This window comes from Gallus gallus, chromosome 1, assembly GCF_016699485.2.
Source record: "Gallus gallus isolate bGalGal1 chromosome 1, bGalGal1.mat.broiler.GRCg7b, whole genome shotgun sequence".
In the NCBI taxonomy this organism is placed as follows: Eukaryota; Metazoa; Chordata; class Aves; order Galliformes; family Phasianidae; genus Gallus; species Gallus gallus.
In genome coordinates, this window is record NC_052532.1 from 124,186,564 (window position 1) to 124,207,754 (window position 21,191).

The 21,191-nt window shown below is 48.1% G+C and overlaps 1 protein-coding gene across 1 annotated transcript in view; it reads left to right on the plus strand.

Moving 5' to 3' along the window:
- Positions 1–571: 571 nt before the first annotated feature.
- The window catches only part of ARHGAP6 (Rho GTPase activating protein 6), a 309,403-nt gene continuing 288,783 nt past the window's right edge, over positions 572–21,191 (plus strand). Inside the window, exon 1 of the mRNA XM_416840.8 lies at positions 572–1,190. Coding sequence (XP_416840.5) covers positions 705–1,190 — 486 coding nt within the window. The 5' untranslated portion in view covers positions 572–704. The remainder of the gene's footprint in view (positions 1,191–21,191) is intronic.

Genomic DNA, 21,191 nt, shown 5'->3' on the forward strand with positions numbered 1-21,191 from the left:
GGCTGGGGTTATCCGTGCTGTTGGGGCACTGACGTCCACACAGCTCTGTGTTTCTCTGTGCGGGCTGTCAGACGGACGTGGCGCAGCGTGCACTCAAGCAGGTGCTCGCAGAGCTCAGATAAACGAGAGCAATGTGGCACAGGATGGGAGGCGTGGGCCTGAATGCCTGCGCGGGTCGCGACCGACGGCTGACCGGCAGCCCCTCAGGCGCACGCCGCTCCGGTGCTCCGGCTCTCCGCCGCGCTCTGCGGGGCTCTCTCGGGAGCGCTCCCTCTCGGAACGCGGCCGCACGAGGGGAGCGCGGAGGCGGGGGGGCAACCCGGGAGCCGCCGCCCCGACGTGGGCGCCCCGGGACGGGACCCCGCGCCGGGCGGGACCCGAGAGGCGGCGAGCGGTCCCGAACGCGTCGCGGCCGCGGGGGGAGTGACGCTGGCGGGCAGCGGCGGGCTGAGATAAAAGCTCCGAGGCTGCCTCCTTCCCACCCCTTTTCTCTCGTAACTTTTTTTTTTTTTTTCTTCCCTCCCTCCTCTCCCAGCAAAGGGACCGCGGCTGCGGCGGCAGCCCCGGAGCAGCCCCGGCGCGGACGCCGCCGCCATGAGCCCGCCGCTGCCGCCGTCGGACCGCGCCGCAGGAGGCTGAGCGCGGACCCGGGGCTCCCGGGACCCCCGTCCGTCCCCGCCGCGCTCGGGGCAGCGGCCGCCGCGATGTCGGCGCAAAGCCTGCTGAGCAGCGTCTTCTCCTGCTCCTCCCCGGCCGCCGCCGCCGCCCCCGCCGCCGCCAAGAGCCTCTCGAAGCGGAGGCTCCGCCAGACGCGCAGCCTCGACCCCGCCATCATCGGCGGCGGCCGGGAGGAGGGCGAGGGCGCGGGCCGGGCGCCCCGGGCGAGGGCCGCCGGCAGCCCCCCGGGGCAGCCCCGCGCCCCCCGGGGCTCCTCCGCCTCCACGCCCAGCTCCCCGCTGGAGCGCTCGCCGCCGGGCAGCGCGCTCTTCGACGGCGGCAGCCCCCGCGGCAAGCGCAGCCCCGGCCGCGAGCCGCCCTTCCTGCCGCGCGCTCCCTCGGCCTCGGCGCTCAGCGGCCCCGCCGCCGCCAACAGCATCTTCTCGTCGCCCCGCCGCTGGCTGCAGCAGCGCAAGGGACAGCCGTCGCCGCCCGGCTCGCGCCCCGCCGCCTACGTCGTGCGCAAGTCCGAGGTAGGCCCGCCCCGCCGCGACCCCCGCCCGCCCCGCGGGGCCGCCCCACGCGCGTCCTCCCCGCGCGAGTCCGCTGCGCCGTCGGGTTGGGAGCGGCGAGGGGCGCGTTTGGAGCGCCCTCCGTGAGCTTCGTGCGGTCCCGTCGTGGCTTCGCACCTCCTAAACGGGATGCGCGAGGGCTCCCGGAAAGGTAGAGGAATTCCTTTGAACGCGCGCCCATCGAGCCCTGCTTTATTTGATACCTCACGCGTGTCGGGAACCACGCGAGGAGCGATCGTATTCCGAGACAAACCCAACTGAGCAATGCAAATATCCACTGCTTTCACTTGGGTGACTTCAGCGTTGGGCTGCAGACGCAGTGCCATGGGCACGAGTACAATCAGGGAATGCAGCGCTGCTTCTCTATAGCTTTGCTTTACGTGATGAGCAGTAGGTGATGGCGTGGGCTGCTTGCAAGGGTGAGGTGCCCAGGTACACCGTAGGGCTGGGCAAGGGACATCAAAAAGTGTCAACAGCGTGAGCTTTCCTGTGTGGAATTTCCTGAATCCGAAGCTTTGAACACAGTCCCAGGTCTCTGGATGCAAGCACGTCTCTCTTCACTGCTTCCACACAAAGATGTCATGTGCCAGCGTGAAAGGAGGCTGTACCTGGGTCTCTTCTCCCAGGTAACAGCGATAGGATGAGAGGGAATGGCCTCACGTTGTGCCAGAGTAGGTTCAGGTTGGGTATCAGGAAACATTTCTTCTCATAAAGAGCAGTGAGGCAGTGGCACAGGCTGCACAGGGAGGTGGTGGAGTCACCGTCCCTGGAGGTGTTCAGGAGCCGTGTGGATGTGGCACTGAGGGACGTGGTTAGTGAGCATGGTGTGATGGGTTGGTGGCTGAACGAGGTGATCTTAGTGATCTTTTCCAACCTTAGTGATTCCAGAGTGATTGTGTGTAATCACAACATGGTCTGTAGCTGCATCTGCATGGGAAGGTGTTTCCTTGAACCCGGCTGAGTATCCTTCATCCAGTAACAACTGGAGGTTTACGCTAATAGAGCGTGATCTTATATTTCGACAGCATCCTTCATACAGGCAAGGCAAGGTGTGTGCAGCAACAGATAGCTCTGTGTGAGCGCAGTGTAAAAAACTGATCAGCCTTAAGTTGGAAGAAAAATGTGCAGAATTCCACTGCAGGAGATTGGCATTGAGCTGAGTGCTGCAAGGAGTGGTGAGTGCCAACGTCCGTGACCTGTCTGCGGGCCTTCAGTGAAGCAGCGGTGTCACCGCAGCCACTGTCACTGCAGTGTTACTGCTGTCACCATCACAGCAGTGTCCTCGCAGGACCCCGGACCTGTCGGGCTTAGGGTTTCAACTTTCGTCTTGTTACACAACTATTAACTAAGCGGGAACTCTCAGTGACAGCAGGTATAAAGGACTTCAATCTGTATGTTAAAAAGAGATGTCACCAAAACATTTCTGATTGCTCTCTCCCCTCTCATTGTAGGTGTGCATCCCAGTGCTGTCCATTCAGTCTGGTTTTGCCATAAAATAGGATTGTTCTTAAAGGATTTAGCTGATTACTCAGTCATCAGTGGTTTCAGTGAATCGTAAAGCTGCAGGGGATTTTTATCAGGGGGAAAAAACATTTATCTTCAATTCCCATCAGAGTTCAGCTGTACTTTTAAGACATTTTCCTTGAGGAAAATGTCTTCTTTTGCTTACGGAATTAAATCTATTACGGTTATTGTGTTTTCATTCATTAAATGTTTTATAAGGTTAAGCGACTGTTTAAGCATACTAGATACCATGGAAAAAACATGATAAAAATATGGACAGTTACCTTATGGCCTTGCTTCTGCTAGCATGTAATCACATATGGATGCTCAGCCTTGCATGCAGCGTTGTACAAGTGAAGGATGTGGTGTTTCACAGCTCTCCCCGGGTGAGAAGCCCAGCGGGGCTCAGTAGCAGTTGCTGTGCATGGAGGCTCATTCAGCCTTCTGCCCCTTTTTCTGTCCCAAGGACAGGAAAGGCAAATGACAGCTAATGATATGAATGTAGCTCAGCAATGTCTTGCTGACCAGGGGAGCCCCCGGTGTCTCCCAGCTGATGGCACGGGTCAGAGCTACTACTTGCCTGCAAAGTCAGCACAACAGCAGGAGTTTGACTGAGTTACTACGTAACTTCTGGTCGAGTCTTATGGGGTTGTAATTTAAAGCGTGGTAGTAGATGCTCACACAACCAGTTTCAGCCAATAGGTGCTTTGGGAGGTCAGCTCCCTTAAATCCACTCATTATTTTCAGAGTGAAAGTTTAAATCCATTGGGAAGGCCGGCTCAGACTCCCTCTTTCCATATCTCCTCGCTTGCCAAAATTTCCCCCTGAGCATCATTGATTTCCATGTCGCCATGTGTGGCTCACTCAGCTCTTCCCTCACTCCTTTCCAATTTCACATCCAGCATTCGCTTCACAACTATGCTGGTGGAAGGACGTACACGAAAAATTCCACATTTTCACATGAGTATATATCTCTGTGTGCTTCAAATGGATATTTTTCTTTGAAGTTAGTGGGCCAAGTTGTTTTGCAGAAAGAACGGACCTATCGCAGTCATCTTTGCAGGAGCAGAACCTGTTCATGGTACGCTTAAAGGAAAGAGGTCTTTCTTTCGACTCACGAGCAACGTTTGGTATCTGCTCTGAAATGTGTGGGCTGCCTACAGCCAAGAGAGAAGGAAGGCAGTCTGCTGTTCATTAATTTAACAATATTTATAGAATTGTTTTAATGGAACGCCTCCTCGGCCTTTACTCTTGTGTGACAACTCATATTTATTGGTGTTCGGTTGCCACAGTCTATCCAGGCTATATCTTTAGCGTGCCATTGACCTTGTGTTTTTTACTTCATTGTTTCTGCATTTCCCCGTGTGTGTTGTGTGGCTTGCTATGGTGAGATGCTCTGGAATTGCTTCCCCATCAGCTGGAATATTTGTCCTTGGAGAGGAATCACATGGAATGAATTAAACCACTATCAGCACTAGCTGATCTGTTTGCCATAATAATCTCTGAGGCGATGTGTAGCTGGTTAAAGGAGAGCTCAGTGTCAATTCCATGTACTTAGCCTTAAGCACCTTCAGACCTAATCCAGACGTTTTTCTGTACAGATGGAAGATAGGTTCGAACTAATCCCTGTGAAGAGCCCTCATTAACTGTCCAGGGGGCAAAATGGGAATCTGGTCGGTTTAAAAGGGATTTTGACACCTTGTTTTATTGGTCTTCCATCAAAGACGTGAAACACCGGACACCTCCCCACCCCCAAAATTGGTAACCTGCATTTTTCCCTTTGAGGACTGGCTATTTAGTGAGTTGGAGGATTTTTTGGTTTTGAAAGTAAAAGACTTCGTCTGCTGATATTTACCACTGAGCTGTTTGCTTTGCTTTCTTCCACAAGACCCCTAAACCACTAGATGCAACAGATTAGTTCCAGCCTAAGTCCATCTTGCTCAGTGTTGTCGGAGTTTTACAGCCGCCAAATTTGACGGGCAGAAGTACTGTGGGTCTTGTATGAAGAGGAATGCCATGAGAAGTAACTAAATATATTCAACATTTCTGAGTTGGCAAATGTACTCTTTCCATTCCCAACTAAATTACGTCTGAGGACATTTGGTGAGAATGTGGGAACCGACAGCTAGGACAGACAGAACTGTCACTGCGTGTGCATTGCTTGAGTAATGGGGAAGGAACTTGTGGAAATAATAGAAATTAGTCTGAAAAGTAATCTTGAGCAGCTTCTCAAATACCAACAACCCAGACCGCTGTCTTGACTTCATGATGGAGCTGATGCACACGGAGCTGTGCAGGCTGTCCTGTATGATGGGCGCTGCGGCTGAGTCAGCTGCAGGTGGAGAGCTTTGCAGTGGTCACCCTTCACTCTTCTGCGTGGTGGTGGTGGTTTCAGCACGTGGTTTTGTCCTTCCAGACGTGAGTATGGTGATGAAAACCAGCCCTGAGCAAGCAGGGCTGAATACTCATTCTGCTGTGGCAGAAACTAGATAATATCAGTATCAGAGCTGCAGAGTGGATGTGTTAACATGAAAAAGTAGTGAAAAGTCAAACTGTAATAACAACGCTGCCATATTAAATATGAAGGTGCTCCTATTTAATTTGCTGGCTTTGTGGTGAGAGCATGAGAGTGTTTGGGAACGTGAGGATCACTGGAATTAAGATGTTCTAAACTGTGAATGTTGAACATCCTGGATTCCTCAGATTTTTGACTGAACTGTGCAATTGAGTGGTGGAAGAATGGGCCAAATATTCCATCTACTTTTGGAAAATTAAAAGGGAGCAATGAAGAGATAAGGGCAAGATTCAGACCGTATCAGAAGTTGATCCTGATATTCATCATCCAATTTGGCAAAGTCTTACTCTCTTACTCCCACTTCAGTCCAACGGAGTACTCAAGAGTGTGCCTTCCTTTGTGTGCATGCTACTAGTTAAAACAGTATCAGGTAGGGAGCAAAGACCTTAGTGATCGCTCAGTCATAGGAACTTCATTTAAGTCATTTCTCTTTAAAATTTCCTGTTTATTGTTCTGTGTGTGTTCTTAAGCGGTGCCCGTTCCAAATATTTTCTATTATTTTTTATTTATTCTTATCCTTCAGGAATAATATGCACCTATGGAGATGTATACCCAGACTTTTTGACCAAGTGTCAGTTTTTCCAAGGTATTTACAGACTGGCTGTTGAAGGTTCTGTACCTGTTCCACTCTGGCTGTCGGCCTGGTGATACTAAATCCCAGGGAGGGTTAAGAGTGTTTTGGAGGATCTGATGAACTTGCAGTGCTTGATGCTCACCACATCATCATGCTGGAATCAGGTGTTGGGTACTACCTGTTCTTGCTTTTGGAGCTATGCGTGCCAGGTGCTGTGTCACTGACCCATAAATAGAAACGCCAGTTACCCACTCTAAAGCTGTCATCTCTGGGTCATCATCTTCACAGTCCTGGCAACGGGAACGGCTTGCATGAACTTTCCAAGGCGTGAGACCAGAACTAGATTTTCTGGATCTCCTCAGTTGCTGCTGCTCTCTCTGTATTCTCTCAAAGCAAAGGTTTATGGTATTCTTCCACGAGGGCTTTTTGACAGTTTAAGGTCAAAGTGAGATTTATGAGCATTGTTCTTAGCAAGGATGTGCAAGGGCGCTCAGTCCTGTGCAGAACGTCCCATTGTGCTGTGAGCACTGAGCACCTTATGGGACTTGGATAGCTTTTGCTTGCCTCCTCTCTTCCTGCTCATTTATGATTTCTTGTTCCATGCATCCTGACTTGTTCACATTGGCTGTACCTTTTATCCATTTCCCACTGTCCTTGTTACATATATTTTCAGATTAACATTCGTGCCAAACAATAAAAGGGAAGATAATGTGTTTTTTTGTTTGTTTTTGGTTTTGTGTTTTGTTTGGTGTTTTCATCACCCGAAGTCTGTATTCAAACCTGCTTTAGTGTAGCTCCAGGTATTATTTGGGTTGGCCAAGTCAAATGTTAACGAGTCCTTATGTTCTCACAAATGATTTGTCTCATAAATGGACAGAATGGTTTTCAGCAAAGTGCAGAGTATGCTACAGCCTTTGCTAACAAGTGAAAGATTCAGACTGTATTGAATAAATGGGGAATGCACGCTGCAAATACACAAACTCATTTTTTATGGTGCCATTAAGATTACTTTTGCACAGTATCGTTCTTGTCTAAAGGACTGGCTCCCTGGATTTGATTTTCAATGATACGAATGTACCTCCACTGATCATCTATAACTGACTTTATAAGCAGACTAATAAATAACCTTCCCCTTGCTGTTTTCAAGTTTTATTTGCTTTTCTTCCACCGCTGTATTATGGCAATATCATTTTTGAGCACGGTCTTCCTTTTTTTTCTCTAAAGGGTAATTTCAGTTGAGTTGCACCCCACTGAGAGTAATTTGGTGAGAGACCAGTTGGCAGCACTTTGTTCTGCTTTCATTTGCCTCTCTCTAAAAGTCTAAAAATATTCCTCCTACAGGAAATGTATTTCATTCTGTTATGGCTTTTGCTTCCCGTAGGAGGTATTACTTTTAATTTATTGAATAAACCTTTCTGAAATGTATTCCCATAAGAGTTTAGGTGCAATAGAGTCTCTGGGCAAGTTGTCCAGGAGGTCTCACCATCTTCTCTTTTTAGCAGAGACGCAGCTGTTTTTATATACAGCGACATTAAGCTCAGGAGAAAGTCGACACTCCCATTAAATGGGAAAACTGGATGCTAAAGAATGGTGTAACTTCTCAAATATTGTTGTGCTAATCGTACGTATTGTATTTGCTCTTTTTTAAATCACAAAGAACCCCCCCCCACGCTTCTCTTTTCCCTGCTCTTGATTTTAAAAGGATGCTGAACAATAATTTGATCTCAATCTCATTACTACAATTTCTTTTGTAAGTATATATGTGTATAGGAAGGCCAGATTTTTGTAACATCCTGTTTGGAAGTCAGCTATGGCTGGCTGTTAATTTAATGTGGATGACGGGGTAGCGGCTGTTAGTTGAAAGGGGCAGGGAGGGGGAAAATAGAGATTGGCATAGATTACATTTTCACGGTTCAAAATTGGACCCTATCTACTCCATCCTAAATGTGAACGGTATGCTTGAGTTTTCTTGTGGCTATTTCACAACATTCCTGCTGACAAAATATGGTGTTCCTGTTGCTCACTGCTTCACTACTGTTCCTCAAGCGTGTGCTCGTGTGCCTAGTGACAACACTTGTAGCAGCACACACGGGCGTACGGCTTATGTCTTCAGAGAGGGACTGCTGATTTGCAAACTACATGCAAAGTGGGCTGCTCCAGAGAGCAGGTTCCAAACCATAGCCAGCTGAGAGAACCAGGCAACAAATAACTTAAGTAAACACAATTAGAAGCTTTGCATTTATTTATTTCTTTGTTTTCAGCAATAACGTGCCTTACTTCTGTATCCGTGAAGGGAATGGGATGCAGTTAGCAGTCAGCCTGTGTAGAGAGTTATAAAGAAACTTCAAATAGGGTAATGAGTAATAATACCTTGCATATTTGAAAAATCTGTGGTACCCCATACACAACGTAGACTTCTTCCTTCTTTTGTCCACTTGCAGTCTCAGGGCTCAGATAAAGACTTTTTGTTTCACAAACCTGTCTTTGACAGGGACAGAGAGAATATGACAGATAAGCACGCGTTTCTCTGTTGTTGTGAACTACGTAACAAAGCATGGATCAGAGGAAGACCAGCTAGATCAGTTAGTGAGTGGTGGAGAGTATGTGATGAAGCGAGTGAGAGCCCTGCAGATTGGGCTGTGAGAGCAAAAAAATAACTAGCTGATTGAGAGAAGTGAATTGACCTGGTGAGTCATAGAATCATAGAATGGCCTGGGTTGAAAAGGACCACAATGATCATTGAGTTTCAGCCCCCCTGCTATGTGCAGGGTCGCCAACCACCAGACCAGGCTGCCCAGAGCCACATCCAGCCTGGCCTTGAATGCCTCCAGGGATGGGGCATCCACAGCCTCCTTGGGCAACCATGTCTGGAGGGCTGGGTGTGGGCTCCATTGTATGACAGAGGTGCTGACATAAGGGGACAAGTGGAGGGCCGCTGAGACAGAGCGCTTTATGCACAAGGAAAAAAAAACATGGAAAAAAACCCTTCTCGGGTGCAGGTGACTTGCATATGTATCTTGATAGTGCCACAGCAGAACTTCATCAGGGACTTGGTATGATTGCAATTGGCAGTGAAGCTTCAGTGGTGACTTGCTGGGTAGATTTGCCGCCAGCTCATTTAACCGAGCTTGCCTGCACATACCAGCATTAAGGAGCCTAGGGCTTGCGAGGTGTGTAACGGCAGCACAATGTGCCACTTGCTCTGAAATTGACCTCTATCTGCTTTTGTGGGTTATTTCACTTTGGATTGAAAAACACTGAATTCTGGCAAATCGCTGTTATTTTCTCCTGCCCCACTTTGTGTTAGCTCAGCATGCTCACGGCAGGCCAGATGATGCGCTACCTGAAACATTCCAGTTCAATGCACCTAGTAAAATGATGGTATGGTATCATCCGTGCCAATTTAACTTTGCTAACTTTCATTTTGTCATTCTCCTGAATGCGTTATAAAAATAAAAAACCTCTGAGAGAGAATTGGAGAAGAAGGAAAAAACTAAAGAAGTATACATGAGAGGAAGGAAAGGAAATATCTTGCTGAGCTTTGAGCTGGGGATTTCATTGGATTCACATGAAAATTGGTGTGGCAGGAGGAGGTTTATGCCTCACCTATCCTGTCTTACACAGCAGCATCTGAACCTGATCCTGACCTAATGGCCAAGGAGCTTAAGGGCACGGTTATGTAACTGGGATCAGCCAAAGCTAAACTAAACTGGAGTAGGCAGTTGGGGCCACACAGCCTGGAAAAGGCTGGCACCAAATTGGTTTGCTCAACTAAGTGCTTCCATGGTGCTATTTAAAAGGGATATGGGGGACAATTTGCTTCTGTTTCTAATGCACAGGTGGGCTTTTCTGAGCTTCTGGAACGCGTTGGTCTACGCCTGCTCTCCTGCATCTTCTCATCTTGTCCTTGGAGAATGATTTTGGTAAGCCTGGGTTGAGCTGGCAGAGGCTTTGTGAGGCTTCTGACACTGAGTATGGAAGTGGATTGAAAGAAGGATCCTTCCTACAGTAGCATAAAGCCTTGATGGCTCAGAGTTGTAACTTTTTCTGGTTTCAATGGATGCTTTTTTTTCCTTGAATGGGTAAGAAAGTAGGAGGAGAAAAACAGGGACTGTGTATGATGTCTGCGTGGCTGAAATAGAAGGAAATAAAGTTGGGGAGGAGAATGAAAGAGCGTAACTATGTAGCTGATAACAGGCTGGCAAACAGCTTTACCATGGATGTGCTACTATAGATGGGAAGTGCAGAGCTCAGACTGCTGCCAGCCTGCGCTTCTCTGTCCTGTCATGTATTTCACTGGACCCAGGTGTACAGCGTGGCTGCTCTGTGCATCACAACTCTGCCTACCGTGCAGCCTGGCCATCAGGGATGGGAGGTGGGTGTTTGGTGCTGCCCTGTTTGTCCCGGTGGGCTTCCGTGCTGCCTTGCATGCTCCGAGTGGGTCTCACCATTGCCTGTGTAAGTGAGAGCATCGGGAGCTTCTGAGTCACTGTGGAAAGTTAACCTTGAGCTTCAAAGTGGTTGAGAAGTTTTCACTCTGGGTGCTTTTTATCTTTGCTTTTTCCTATACTTTTTCTTCCTTCCTACTTTCTGGCATTCAATGTGACATTCAGCTGTATGCCTTTTCTGGGGCTGAAGATAGCAGCCTAAAGATATCACTTGAATTGCAGTTGAAAAGAGTGAGATTGCTGCAGTGGGTTATATATTCTTGGATTCCTTACTGTTTCCATGGAATACACTCTTTTGGGTCACTTAATAACCATATTGCTGTGCTAGTGTCTGGGCATTCTAGTTAAAACAGGACCAAAATATTTGTAGGAAAACAGGAGCTCCTCTTGTTCTGGATCTAACTCAAACAGATGGACTAGAAGGAGTGGGAAAAGGAGCAATATGGTTGGCAGCATCTGGGGCAAATAAAAACAAAGCCAGAAGGGATGAATTAGTTGTGATGCTCACAAGGGGAGCGGGAAAGACTTGTGTAGAAGACTGATAGCAGAGGATGCTACATAGAGGCATTCTTGCTGGTCCCGCTTGAGAGAAAATCCAAGGCTAGGGAAGACATAGCAGAAAAGCAAGGAGGAGTCTGGTTGGTGTTTTCCTTGGAGCCAGTGATAAAGTACAAGGGAGCAAGAGAAGAGATCTTCCTCCAGGACTGAGGGCAGTGCAGCAGAAGCAATAGCTGAGCCCTGTTGAGGGCACAAAACAAGCAGCTTGTGGGGAATGTAATGGGACTTCCTGTAGGGCAAATGAAGGTGATGACAAAGCCTTTATTTAAGAAATAGGCACACGAGGGAAAGATATCAAAAAGAATCGACTCACCCCTCCCGGTAGCAGTGCGCAGCCCGAGCCGAGCTGAGGAATGTGTCCCTCCCCCGTTCGTACCGCCGCGCCGCCGCACTCACACACTCACAGAGCCCACCCATTGGTTCAGGCTGTGACCCTGGAATTCCACTACACTCCACCCCTTCACAGCATGAACCAATGACTGAGCAGGTAGGGGGTGAGCCCCTGCAACCTGGTGGCCCAAGACACAATGCGCATCGCGACGCATACACAACACCCGCCGCAATATAGGATGTCAAAACAATAAAGGCAATCAGTGGCAGTCCCCTTCACGGTTCTGTTGGGCCAGTACTTGATGTTCTTTCTCGAGGCGTATCTTTTTCAAGGACCAGTAGCGCTTCTGATTCATGCTCTCCAGTCCCCAAAAGTTCAGCAGTGCGTCACAGGGTGTCATGATGTTTCCTCATAAGCGTGTTTGAGTGATGTTGCTCCTGCGGGCCATCCTGTGAACTTAAAACCTCAAGGGGAGTAAAACAGATGTTTAATAGGTACGAGGAGGGGTAGGTCCGCCCTCCACGGTAAGATGCAGGCTGTATTTCGGTCTTGAGTCAACACCTCTGCCTGTATCGGGGCACGTCCTGGCCTTCGATACCACACTCTTTGGCCCGAAATCTGCGACTGAATCACTATATCGGGTACCAAAGGGGGGGTTCTAATTTGCCACATGGACATGATTAATGTCCCCCTTGCAATGAAAACAGGGGTGTCAACTATTACCTCTGTTGGCCATACACCGATTACTGAAGGGTTTACTGATCCCCCAACCTCTAACAATCTCCCCCAAGGTGCAAGGAGACCACACCATTTTGGTCCTGCTTGCACCTTCCAAGGCCATTTTACCTTGTGTCTCCCGGGCTCCAGGTCATCAGGGGCAGGGAGCAGAAGATTATTCATTGTGCCAACTTGTGGCTTGAGTGAGGTGTCCTTGCTTGTAATTTGTATCCTAAGTGGGGAGGCCCAAGTTGTCTGCAGCATTTTTAAAGCACTGGGTCTGCCATCTCTTGGTCTCTCATTCAAGTCTCGCAGGGTTTCATAAAGCCTTTTGGTCCACCCCTGCAAGGACTGTGAATCTGCCTTCAGAGCAGCCTTCAGGATCCCATTGTATCTTTCTATTAGGCCTGCTCCTGTTGGATTGTAGGGCAGGTGAAACCGCCATTCAATGTTATTGTCTTCAGCCCACTTCTGCACAGTTGCACCTGTGAAATGTGTACCTTGATCACTCTCAATAACCTCAGGAGTCCCGTATGATGCCATCAATCTAGTTAGAGCTTTGATGGTATTGGCTTGGTTTGCCTTTGCTACAGGATAGGCTTGCATCAGTCCACTCGCTGTATCGACACAAGTTAGGGCATATCTGGCCCCCTCAGATCGAGGAAGGGGACCTATATAATCGATCTGCCATCGCTGTAATGGGTTGTGTCCTCTAGCGAGATGGGCCGTAGTTTCCGGCAGAGGTCTTGGTCTCATTCGCGAGCAAGCGTCACAGTCCTGACATGCCTGGACAATATCTGGTAACTGTATGGGCAACCCCCATGCTTTAACTGCTGCCCACATGGTTTTCTGTCCTGCATGCCGTAATTTCCGATGCAGCCAGTGAGCTATGTCTTCTGATGGTGTACTTCCCAACCATCGGACTCGAGCCAGTGTGTCAGCTTCATCATTGCCTGGTGACTGCAAGGGTTGATGTCCAGAGACGTGGTATGCTCGTACGGTCCTGTGCCTAACCACGTTCCATATATCAACCCACATATCTTTGCCCCAGATAGGTCGGGCATGGATTGTCCAATCCTGAGTGGCCCACTGTGCTATCCAGAGCGTGAGCCCTCGGTAGACTGCCCAACTATCTGTGCAGATGTTTAGTGCACTGTTGCCAGGCTCTTGAGTTATCACCATCCACACAGCTCGTAGCTCAGCCCACTGGCTACTTTGTCCATCCCCTTCTTCAAACCATATTGTTTCAGTTGAGGGATGGTATGCGACAGCTCGCCACCTACTTGGGTTCCCTCTGCTGGATCCATCTGTATACCAGGCATCTTCTGGGATAGGGTATTTTCCCTCCTGTACAGGACTCTTTTCTGGACAAGTAACCACTATTTCCTCAGGTGTCTCGCTGTGATATGTTACTGGCCCAAGTATCTTTTGAAGTTCTTCCTTCAGTGGAGATGATGACAGGCGGCTTCTTTGGCTAAGATAGGCAACCCAGCGTGCTACTGTTTGTGATTGGGCCACCCCGGTCTTAGGAATGTGAGTTAGGTCTTTTACCCACCCCTGAATTGGTAAAGTTGTTTTGACAATAACCTCTGCGGTCTGAGTTATTGGTTCTACTGCCTGCAATGCAGAATAGGTAGCCAATAACTGCTTTTCAACCATGCTGTATCTCTCTTCTGCTCCATGCCAAATCTGTGACCAGAACCCAATTGGGATTCGAACAGAACCCTGGCGCTGCCACAGCCCCCAGCCAAACCCTTCTTGGGTCACATGCACATCTAGTTCGGCTGGAAGGGTTGGATCAAATATACCTAGCGCCTGGGCCTGTTTAACAGCTATTTTTGCTTGCTGGAAGGCTTCTTGTTCTGTTCTACCCCAATCCCATACTTGGCCTTTTTTTGTTAATCGATATAAGGGTTTTAGCAGTTGTGCTAAGTGGGGAATAAAGGATCGCCAATATCCTAATATACCCAAAAACTCCTGCAACTGCTTCGGTTTCGTAGGAACCGGGAACGCTTGGATCTTATCAATGATCGCACTGGGTAACACCTTAGTCTTACCTGACCAGACAACACCCAGGAATTTAACTGATAGCCCTGGTCCTTGTACTTTTTGTGGGTTTATAGCCCATCCTTTTTCCTGTAAATAAGTAATTAATGATGGTACTGTCTTTTCTAATGCCTCGATTGAGTCAGATGTTAACATCAAATCATCAATGTAGTGGAACATTTTGACAGTAGATGGTTTGTTCCAATTTGCCAAGTCACTTGCCACCAAATTATGACAAAAAGTAGGTGAATGCACGTACCCCTGAGGTAGAACTTGAAAAGTCCACTGCCTGCCCTCCCACGTGAATGCAAACTGGTCTTGGGACTCCTTAGCAATTGGAATGCTGAAAAATGCATTTGCTAGATCCAGAACGCAGTGGTATGTTTCTATTTCTCTACTTAATGTATCCATGAGGGAAGCGATGTTGGGTACAGCTGCATGGATCGGTGGCGTGACTTTATTTAGTTCTCTGTAGTCTACTGTCATTCGCCACGTACCATCTGGTTTCCTGACTGGCCATATGGGGGAGTTGTATGGGCTGTGTGCAGGTCTAATAATCCCTACTCTCTCCAGCTCCTGCACAGTCTTGGTAATTTCTTGTTGCCCACCCGGGAGTCTATACTGCTTTGTATTTGTGATCCGGCGTGGTTGTGGCAAACAAATAGGTTCAATTTCTGCATGACCCCTTATGATTGCCTGCACTGCCCGGATACTAATACATCTTTCCCTTAATCTGAACTCTCCCACAGTGGTTTGGAGAGTCAAACCCGACAGGATATCAATCCCCAATATATACTCTGGAATTGGGGCAATAGACACCTTGTACTCCCGGGGTGGTAGACGCCCAACCCCCAATTTCAACCATGTTTGTGTTACGGGGATCATCTGCCCCCCGAACCCACCTATCATTGCCTTAGAGCCTGAAAATTGGTTTGGGTCACCATATATAATTGATGTTTCTGCCCCAGTATCTACTAATGCCATAACCCGCTGTACATTCTTTCGGGACCAATGAATCGTTAGTTCAACGTAGGGTCTCCGGTCTCCTCTGGAGACCCTAGTCTTGGGGAATTTTGGCTCCGCTGTCAAGCCATCAGCTGTGCAATCCCTAAGTCTTTTTCCTCTGATGGCTCAACTGTGGCTGCCCGGGCAACCTGAGGAGGTTTACGTTTTTTTGATGGGACTATGAAGTCTTCTAGATTCCACGTATTTTGTGGAATCCGTTCTATGAGTCTAACTCCTTCCCTTTTAGGAGAGCGTTGGAATCTCTGACTGTTTGGTAACTGTTTCCATAGTTGTAATAAGACCTGGTTAGGCTGTCCATCGATCTTTTGAAATTGAACTCCAGCCCTAATCAAGTCAGTAAACATTTGTTTTCTTGAGACCCTGATGGGTCCAGATTGAATTACATTAGGAGCAGGTCTCCTAGGTCGTGGTGGCGGATGGATGTCCGACTTTTCCACCACCATTCGGACGTTGCGCCTGGCGCGCAGGCGCTCTGTCTCCCCCAGATCTGCCACCAATTGGGCGGCCTGTTGTATAATGGCCTCTGAGGCCACTAGGGGATTTAGTATGGATACCAAAATTCCATACTGATGTGGTGGAGCCTGCTGCAGGATGAGGTCCCTCATTCCTGCGGAAAATTTTATCATATCTGGACTCTCAAAATTGTCCTCATAAATTGCCTCCTTCATACCTAATTCTCGGATATAATTTTGTAAGTCCTCCATAGAGGACCACAGGCCGGTATTTAATGGTATATCCGTTTTATTTGCCCATGTCACACGGCATGCGGCCATTAACCATGCAATCAGTGAATGATTTTCTTCATTGTGTTGCACAGCCGCATATAGTCTTTGCCTGAGGGCCGGGTGAGTAGTAATTGATGCCAGTTTTGAGATTTCTGGCCCATTCACCACAACACTTTCTGCCCCCATGTCATATAGTCTGAGTAACCATGCTGGCACACTCTCTCTCGGTCTTTGTCTAAAGCGTTGTACTAAATCCATTAATTCAGCTGCCGTGTATGGGCGAGCTGTTACATGTAGTGTGCTCTGGGCAGGGGGCCACTGGTCAGGGGGCAGCCCCGCTGGCCTGTCCTGCGTTTTTTTTGTTTTTTGAGTTACAACTGGTCGGATCTCAAAGGGATCAAGCTCTAGTGGAGCCTCAAGATCTGACTTCTTAGTGCTTTCATTTTCTGAGTCCAGTTCATGTGGACTCTCTTGTATAGGATCCCCAGTTATTTCTAGAGAGATGTTTCGGATTTTTTGTACCGGGATTATAGGGTTAGGTTTTTTCCCTCTCAAAATTGCAACCTGTCTTTCCAGTTCTTCCACACGGTCACGTAATAGTTGATTTTCATCAGTGAGAACCCCTTCAGTTATATTTAGCCGGTTCAAGGCCATCAGCAGCGGCCACGCCACCGTGGAGGCAGCTAACTGTCGTTCTCGTGTAGTGAGTACGTTTTTGTTTAGACTACTGAAATACTCAGCCAGGCGGGCTGGGGATTCCTGAACATTTCCTGCATCCCGTAGGGGACCCCATTTTTCAATAATACAGGCAATCCCGTGATATGGGGATCCTAGGAATCCCGGGATGTGCCCTGGCAAAACCTCACTTATGGGGCTAGCCTTTCCCCGTCCAAACCATCCCATGAAATTGTTCAAAAATGTCATGGTAATTATTTTAAGAGGCTTATAATTGGGTATCTTTAAAGATATTTGGCTGCCTGGCTCGCCAAAATGTAGGGCAAATGAAGGTGATGACAAAGCCTTTATTTAAGAAATAGGCACACGAGGGAAAGATATCAAAAAGAATCGACTCACCCCTCCCGGTAGCAGCGCGCAGCCCGAGCCGAGCTGAGGAATGTGTCCCTCCCCCGTTCGTACCGCCGCGCCGCCGCACTCACACACTCACAGAGCCCACCCATTGGTTCAGGCTGTGACCCTGGAATTCCACTACACTTCCCATCAAGTCCAGATATTATCATTATTATTATTTTAATTTATTTCATAGCCCAACCTTTGTAAGCAGAGAGACTGAGAAGCACTGCTGGGATGGACAGGAAAGATTTGGGAAGGAAGGGTTGGGATGGCTGGAAGATCTCGTGGATGCTGAGCTGTTGTACTGATGCACTGTGCTTGGGCTGAAAGCACCATATATGTTGTGGGATAAGTGGCTTGTGTTGCTGTGGCTCGTCTTGTTAGCAGTGTTTATTTTGTGTGATGGTGGAGTGTCCTTATTTGCTTTACAAGCCGTAATGAAGCTTGGAGTTGAACCACATTTGTGAAGCTTGTCTTTATGTGGTTGCATGTTCTGTAAGTGGTAGTTGCCCAGGGGAGCTGGATCGCATGTAGCTGGTGGGAGAATGGGGGAACACACGGTGTACAACTGTCAGCAGTAAGTCAACGTTTTATTGCCCATCTCTTTCTTTCTTCTGCCAGGAAATGTCTCCTTGCTACGAGAGATGGCTTCCTGAGAACAAAGTACTCTAAAGCAGGCTGGGTAGAATCTGTAGTGGGCACAGCTGAGGCTCCTCAGACATGTTTGAATTCCCAGTGTGATGACTCAGTGGAATGTTGCTTTGTATTTCCAGCACATGAACTGTACAGTGGAGCATGCCACTGCACCAGTGACCACACTAAACAATTCAGATGGCGTGAGGTGCCCCTAGATAACACTTCCTGAGGAGTTTCCCAAGCAAGGTGGCCTGCAAACAGCTATGAGATCAAGTAGCTGGAGGTCACCTCCCTTCTGCAGAGAACTGGAGGGATGGGTGGTTTCTGCCTTCTTCGTTCAAGTGGCACAACATCAATGTGTAGAGAAGGATCTAACATGCTGAATTGGAAATATTTTTTTTCCCCCATGCTTTGTATTAGGACAACTCTGGAAATACTCTTTCTGGCTTTGCTTTTGTTCTTCCTGGCTTTGTAGGGAATATTTGAACAAAAGGAGTTGAGGCTGTTCTCATGACCACAGGGATAGAACTGAATTTTCCCAGCTTAGAAAAGGAGCAGCTACAGATCTTTCTGCAGAGACTAATAAAGCTTTTGTCTTTTTCCTTCTTCCCTGGTGTTACAAACTGGGGATACACCCACCTCTGTAAGCATATATGCTTTATTTACAGTATGCCTAGCTTAGATGCTTTGTCTTTCCCCCGAAGAGCAGCAGGAGGCCTGTGATTTCTCACTCCTTAGGAGCTGCCTGGGCTTTGGGAAGGGGCAAAGCTCAAAAAATCAGCACTGCAGGTGAGCCTGTGGATTTGATGCCTTATCCCCATAGGAGCACAGATGTGCCTGGGTGAGGGCTGGGTCTCTGTGCCACAAACCATTGCTAAGCAGGACAGTGGGACAGGGAAGGTTAGGTGAGCTGCTGGGTGTTTCCCTGACGGGACAGAGGATGCAGTTAGTTATTTCTGGAAACAACCCAGCCTACTGAAGTTATATTTAGCTGTTAGGTAATTGATTTAAACTGGGATTATACCTAAATTAGAGACGAGAAGGTAAAGCTGAGTGATAAGAATATCTGGTTTTTGTTCCCTGACTGTAGCAGGTCGAGGGGTATGAGTATCTAACTGCATGAAAATCCTTACAGAATGCAGGGATTTTAAAGAAGAGACAACAGACAGATAAAGTCATACCAGGGAGTGCACAGAGACTCTTCTTTTTTTTCTGTGATACTTAGCAGCCTCTGAAAATGAGTGTTTTGCCTTTAGTGAGTATTTGTGAGTCTTAAGTCATGGGGGAAAAAAAGGGTTGCTTATGTTTAGGAGAACTTCTTCAAAATATGAGGGGAGGAATAGGAATGAAGTTCCCAGAGCACAAAACTGGGTTATGGAGACTTAACATAGTGGAATGAATGTAGGCAGTAACTGAAAAAGATGGGGAGGATGGGACTCACTGGGGAGGGGATGTGTTTGATGTAATACCAGCTTGAGGTTCAATGGAAAGCTACATCGGAAAGGGTGATGTTGTTGAAGCCAAAGTCTTCATAGAGCATTCTGAATGGGTGTACGTACAGCGATACTGCATTGGAAAGACAGCAAAAGAGAACACCACAGCCATTGAGAAGATAGGAGTCTGCATGAGACTTCTAGCTAGGCTTTGCATTTGAAAGACAGTATGTTGGAGATTTGTATATAGGCATATCTTATTCTAACTCCTGGCCAGGGGTAGCAGACAGGAGGAATGCTGCTTATGCTGACCTCTGCTGTCTTCCTGCCCCACGCTGCCAGCAGAGATGTAGGATTTTCTATGTGTGCTGGAGAGTATATCTGGATGCACTGTGGACCATGGCGTTCCAGCTGGAAATGCAGCTCTCCCACAGCCCTTGGCCTGGGGCAGCTAAGTATCCTCTCCAGGACGTGCCAGGTGGGTCTGACTCCTGATAGCAGACAGGAGGGCACACTGCCCTTGCAGGTAATGTGTGCCATCCGTGCTATCCTCAGCTGGCAGAGACAGAGATGGCTTTGTCAGAAAGGAAGAAGGTGATACGTATGGTTTTAAGTACAGAAGGTGAAACTCTAGACAGCAGCAATGCTTTTTCTTTTTTTTTTAAGAGCAGAGAAAGGACGTACAGGTGTAGTAATTCCTTTTGTCTGAAAGTTATTCAGCTTATTCCAAGTACCTTTTGCAATGTTTTCTTTACGCATTGAATGCCTTAATGAAGAGCTGGCATTTTGCTGTGAATTATTAACGCTCACCTAACAGGTGTTTACATATGTTTGCCTTGAAACCTAGCTCTGCAATGCTGTCTGAAAACACTGAGTTTTGGAGCTTGTGCTCTAACAAAGGTACAGGTGAGGTAGGGCAGGGTGGCTGCCACCTATTTATGCGTAGCAGCTGTGCTGAGCCTTCTCCGGTGCTGCCAAACAGGCACACCTGGGTTTCTTACCTGTTTGTTACCGCTGCTTAACTACTGACCTGTTACTTTGCCAGCCAGGCTATGCCACCTGTGGTAACTGTAAACCTCTAAATCACTTCTTCTGTAACTCCCCTGTGAGATGAGCGTGCTGGTCTTCTGCCACAATGCTCTAGAGATCTTAGTCATCTGTAGGCCTGTTCCTGTCCCAGAGGCATAGGCCAGGGCATGTAACCTTCTTCAGGAGGAGAAGGTCACTCAGGAGCGTAATGCTTTCTTTTGGATGGGTGTCTTTATGCTCTCAGTTCAGTACCTGTGTGGAGATGGACTGTCAAGCTTCCACCTTGTTTAGTGGTTAATGGCTTCTGCCAAGCGTGTTGCTGGATGTTGCAGCTGAGGCTGCATTAGACTGTTATTGATCCTGATCCTGCTGCCTTCCACAACTGTGTTGTCCTTCCCGCTCCATGCATTTCTTCTCTGAGAATTTGCTTTGATGGAAGGTAGAATTTTTTTTTTTTTTTTTTACAGTAAAAATTGGTTGTGCAGCTGCCACTTCTCAGTACTGGAAGAAAGAGGGGAAAAAAGCGCGACGAAAACACTGGAAGCCTCAGACCTATTCTCAGTGTAGCAGGCCAAATATCTTCCTTGGGAATGCAAGTTCAGGGTGGTGACTTTAATTATTGGTGACCTTGTCACTTGAGAAGATGAATTGGTTTGTATCTTTTGCCCTGGAAAATGGTTATTTCTGTGTCTTGGTTGAGTCTTTGTGTGAGCAGCTGAGAGCAGAACAGCCACTTCTCGTTCAGGGTTCAGCCCTTCAGCCTTGCTGCAGCAGTGGCTTTTCAGCAGGCCTTGCCCTGGTAGTTAGCCATTACTAGGCAGGATCTAATGATTTACCTTCACCTGAACAAGCACTTGGTGAGGGACCTAGCAGCATGTGCAAGCATGCCTTCCGTGTCAGCTTGGAACTTGTTATGTTGGGAGGAAGTACACAGAAATCTTTCCAGTACTGCTGGTGTCCCTGCTGGCACAACTGACAGCTTGTGGCCCTGCATAGCCTGGCTGCCCTTCCATCAAAGCAAATTCTTTGCAACCCACACATAGAATCATAGAATGGTCTGGGTTGAAAAGGACCACAGTGATCATCGAGTTTCAAACCCCCTGCTATGTGCAGGGTGGCCAACCACCAGACCAGGCTGCCCAGAGCCATATCCAGCCTGGCCTTGAATGCCTCCAGGGATGGGGCATCCACAGCCTCCTTGGGCAACCTGTTCCAGTGCGTCACCATCCTCTGTGTGAAAAACTTCCTCCTCATATCTAACCTAAACCTCCCCTGTCTCAGATTAAAACC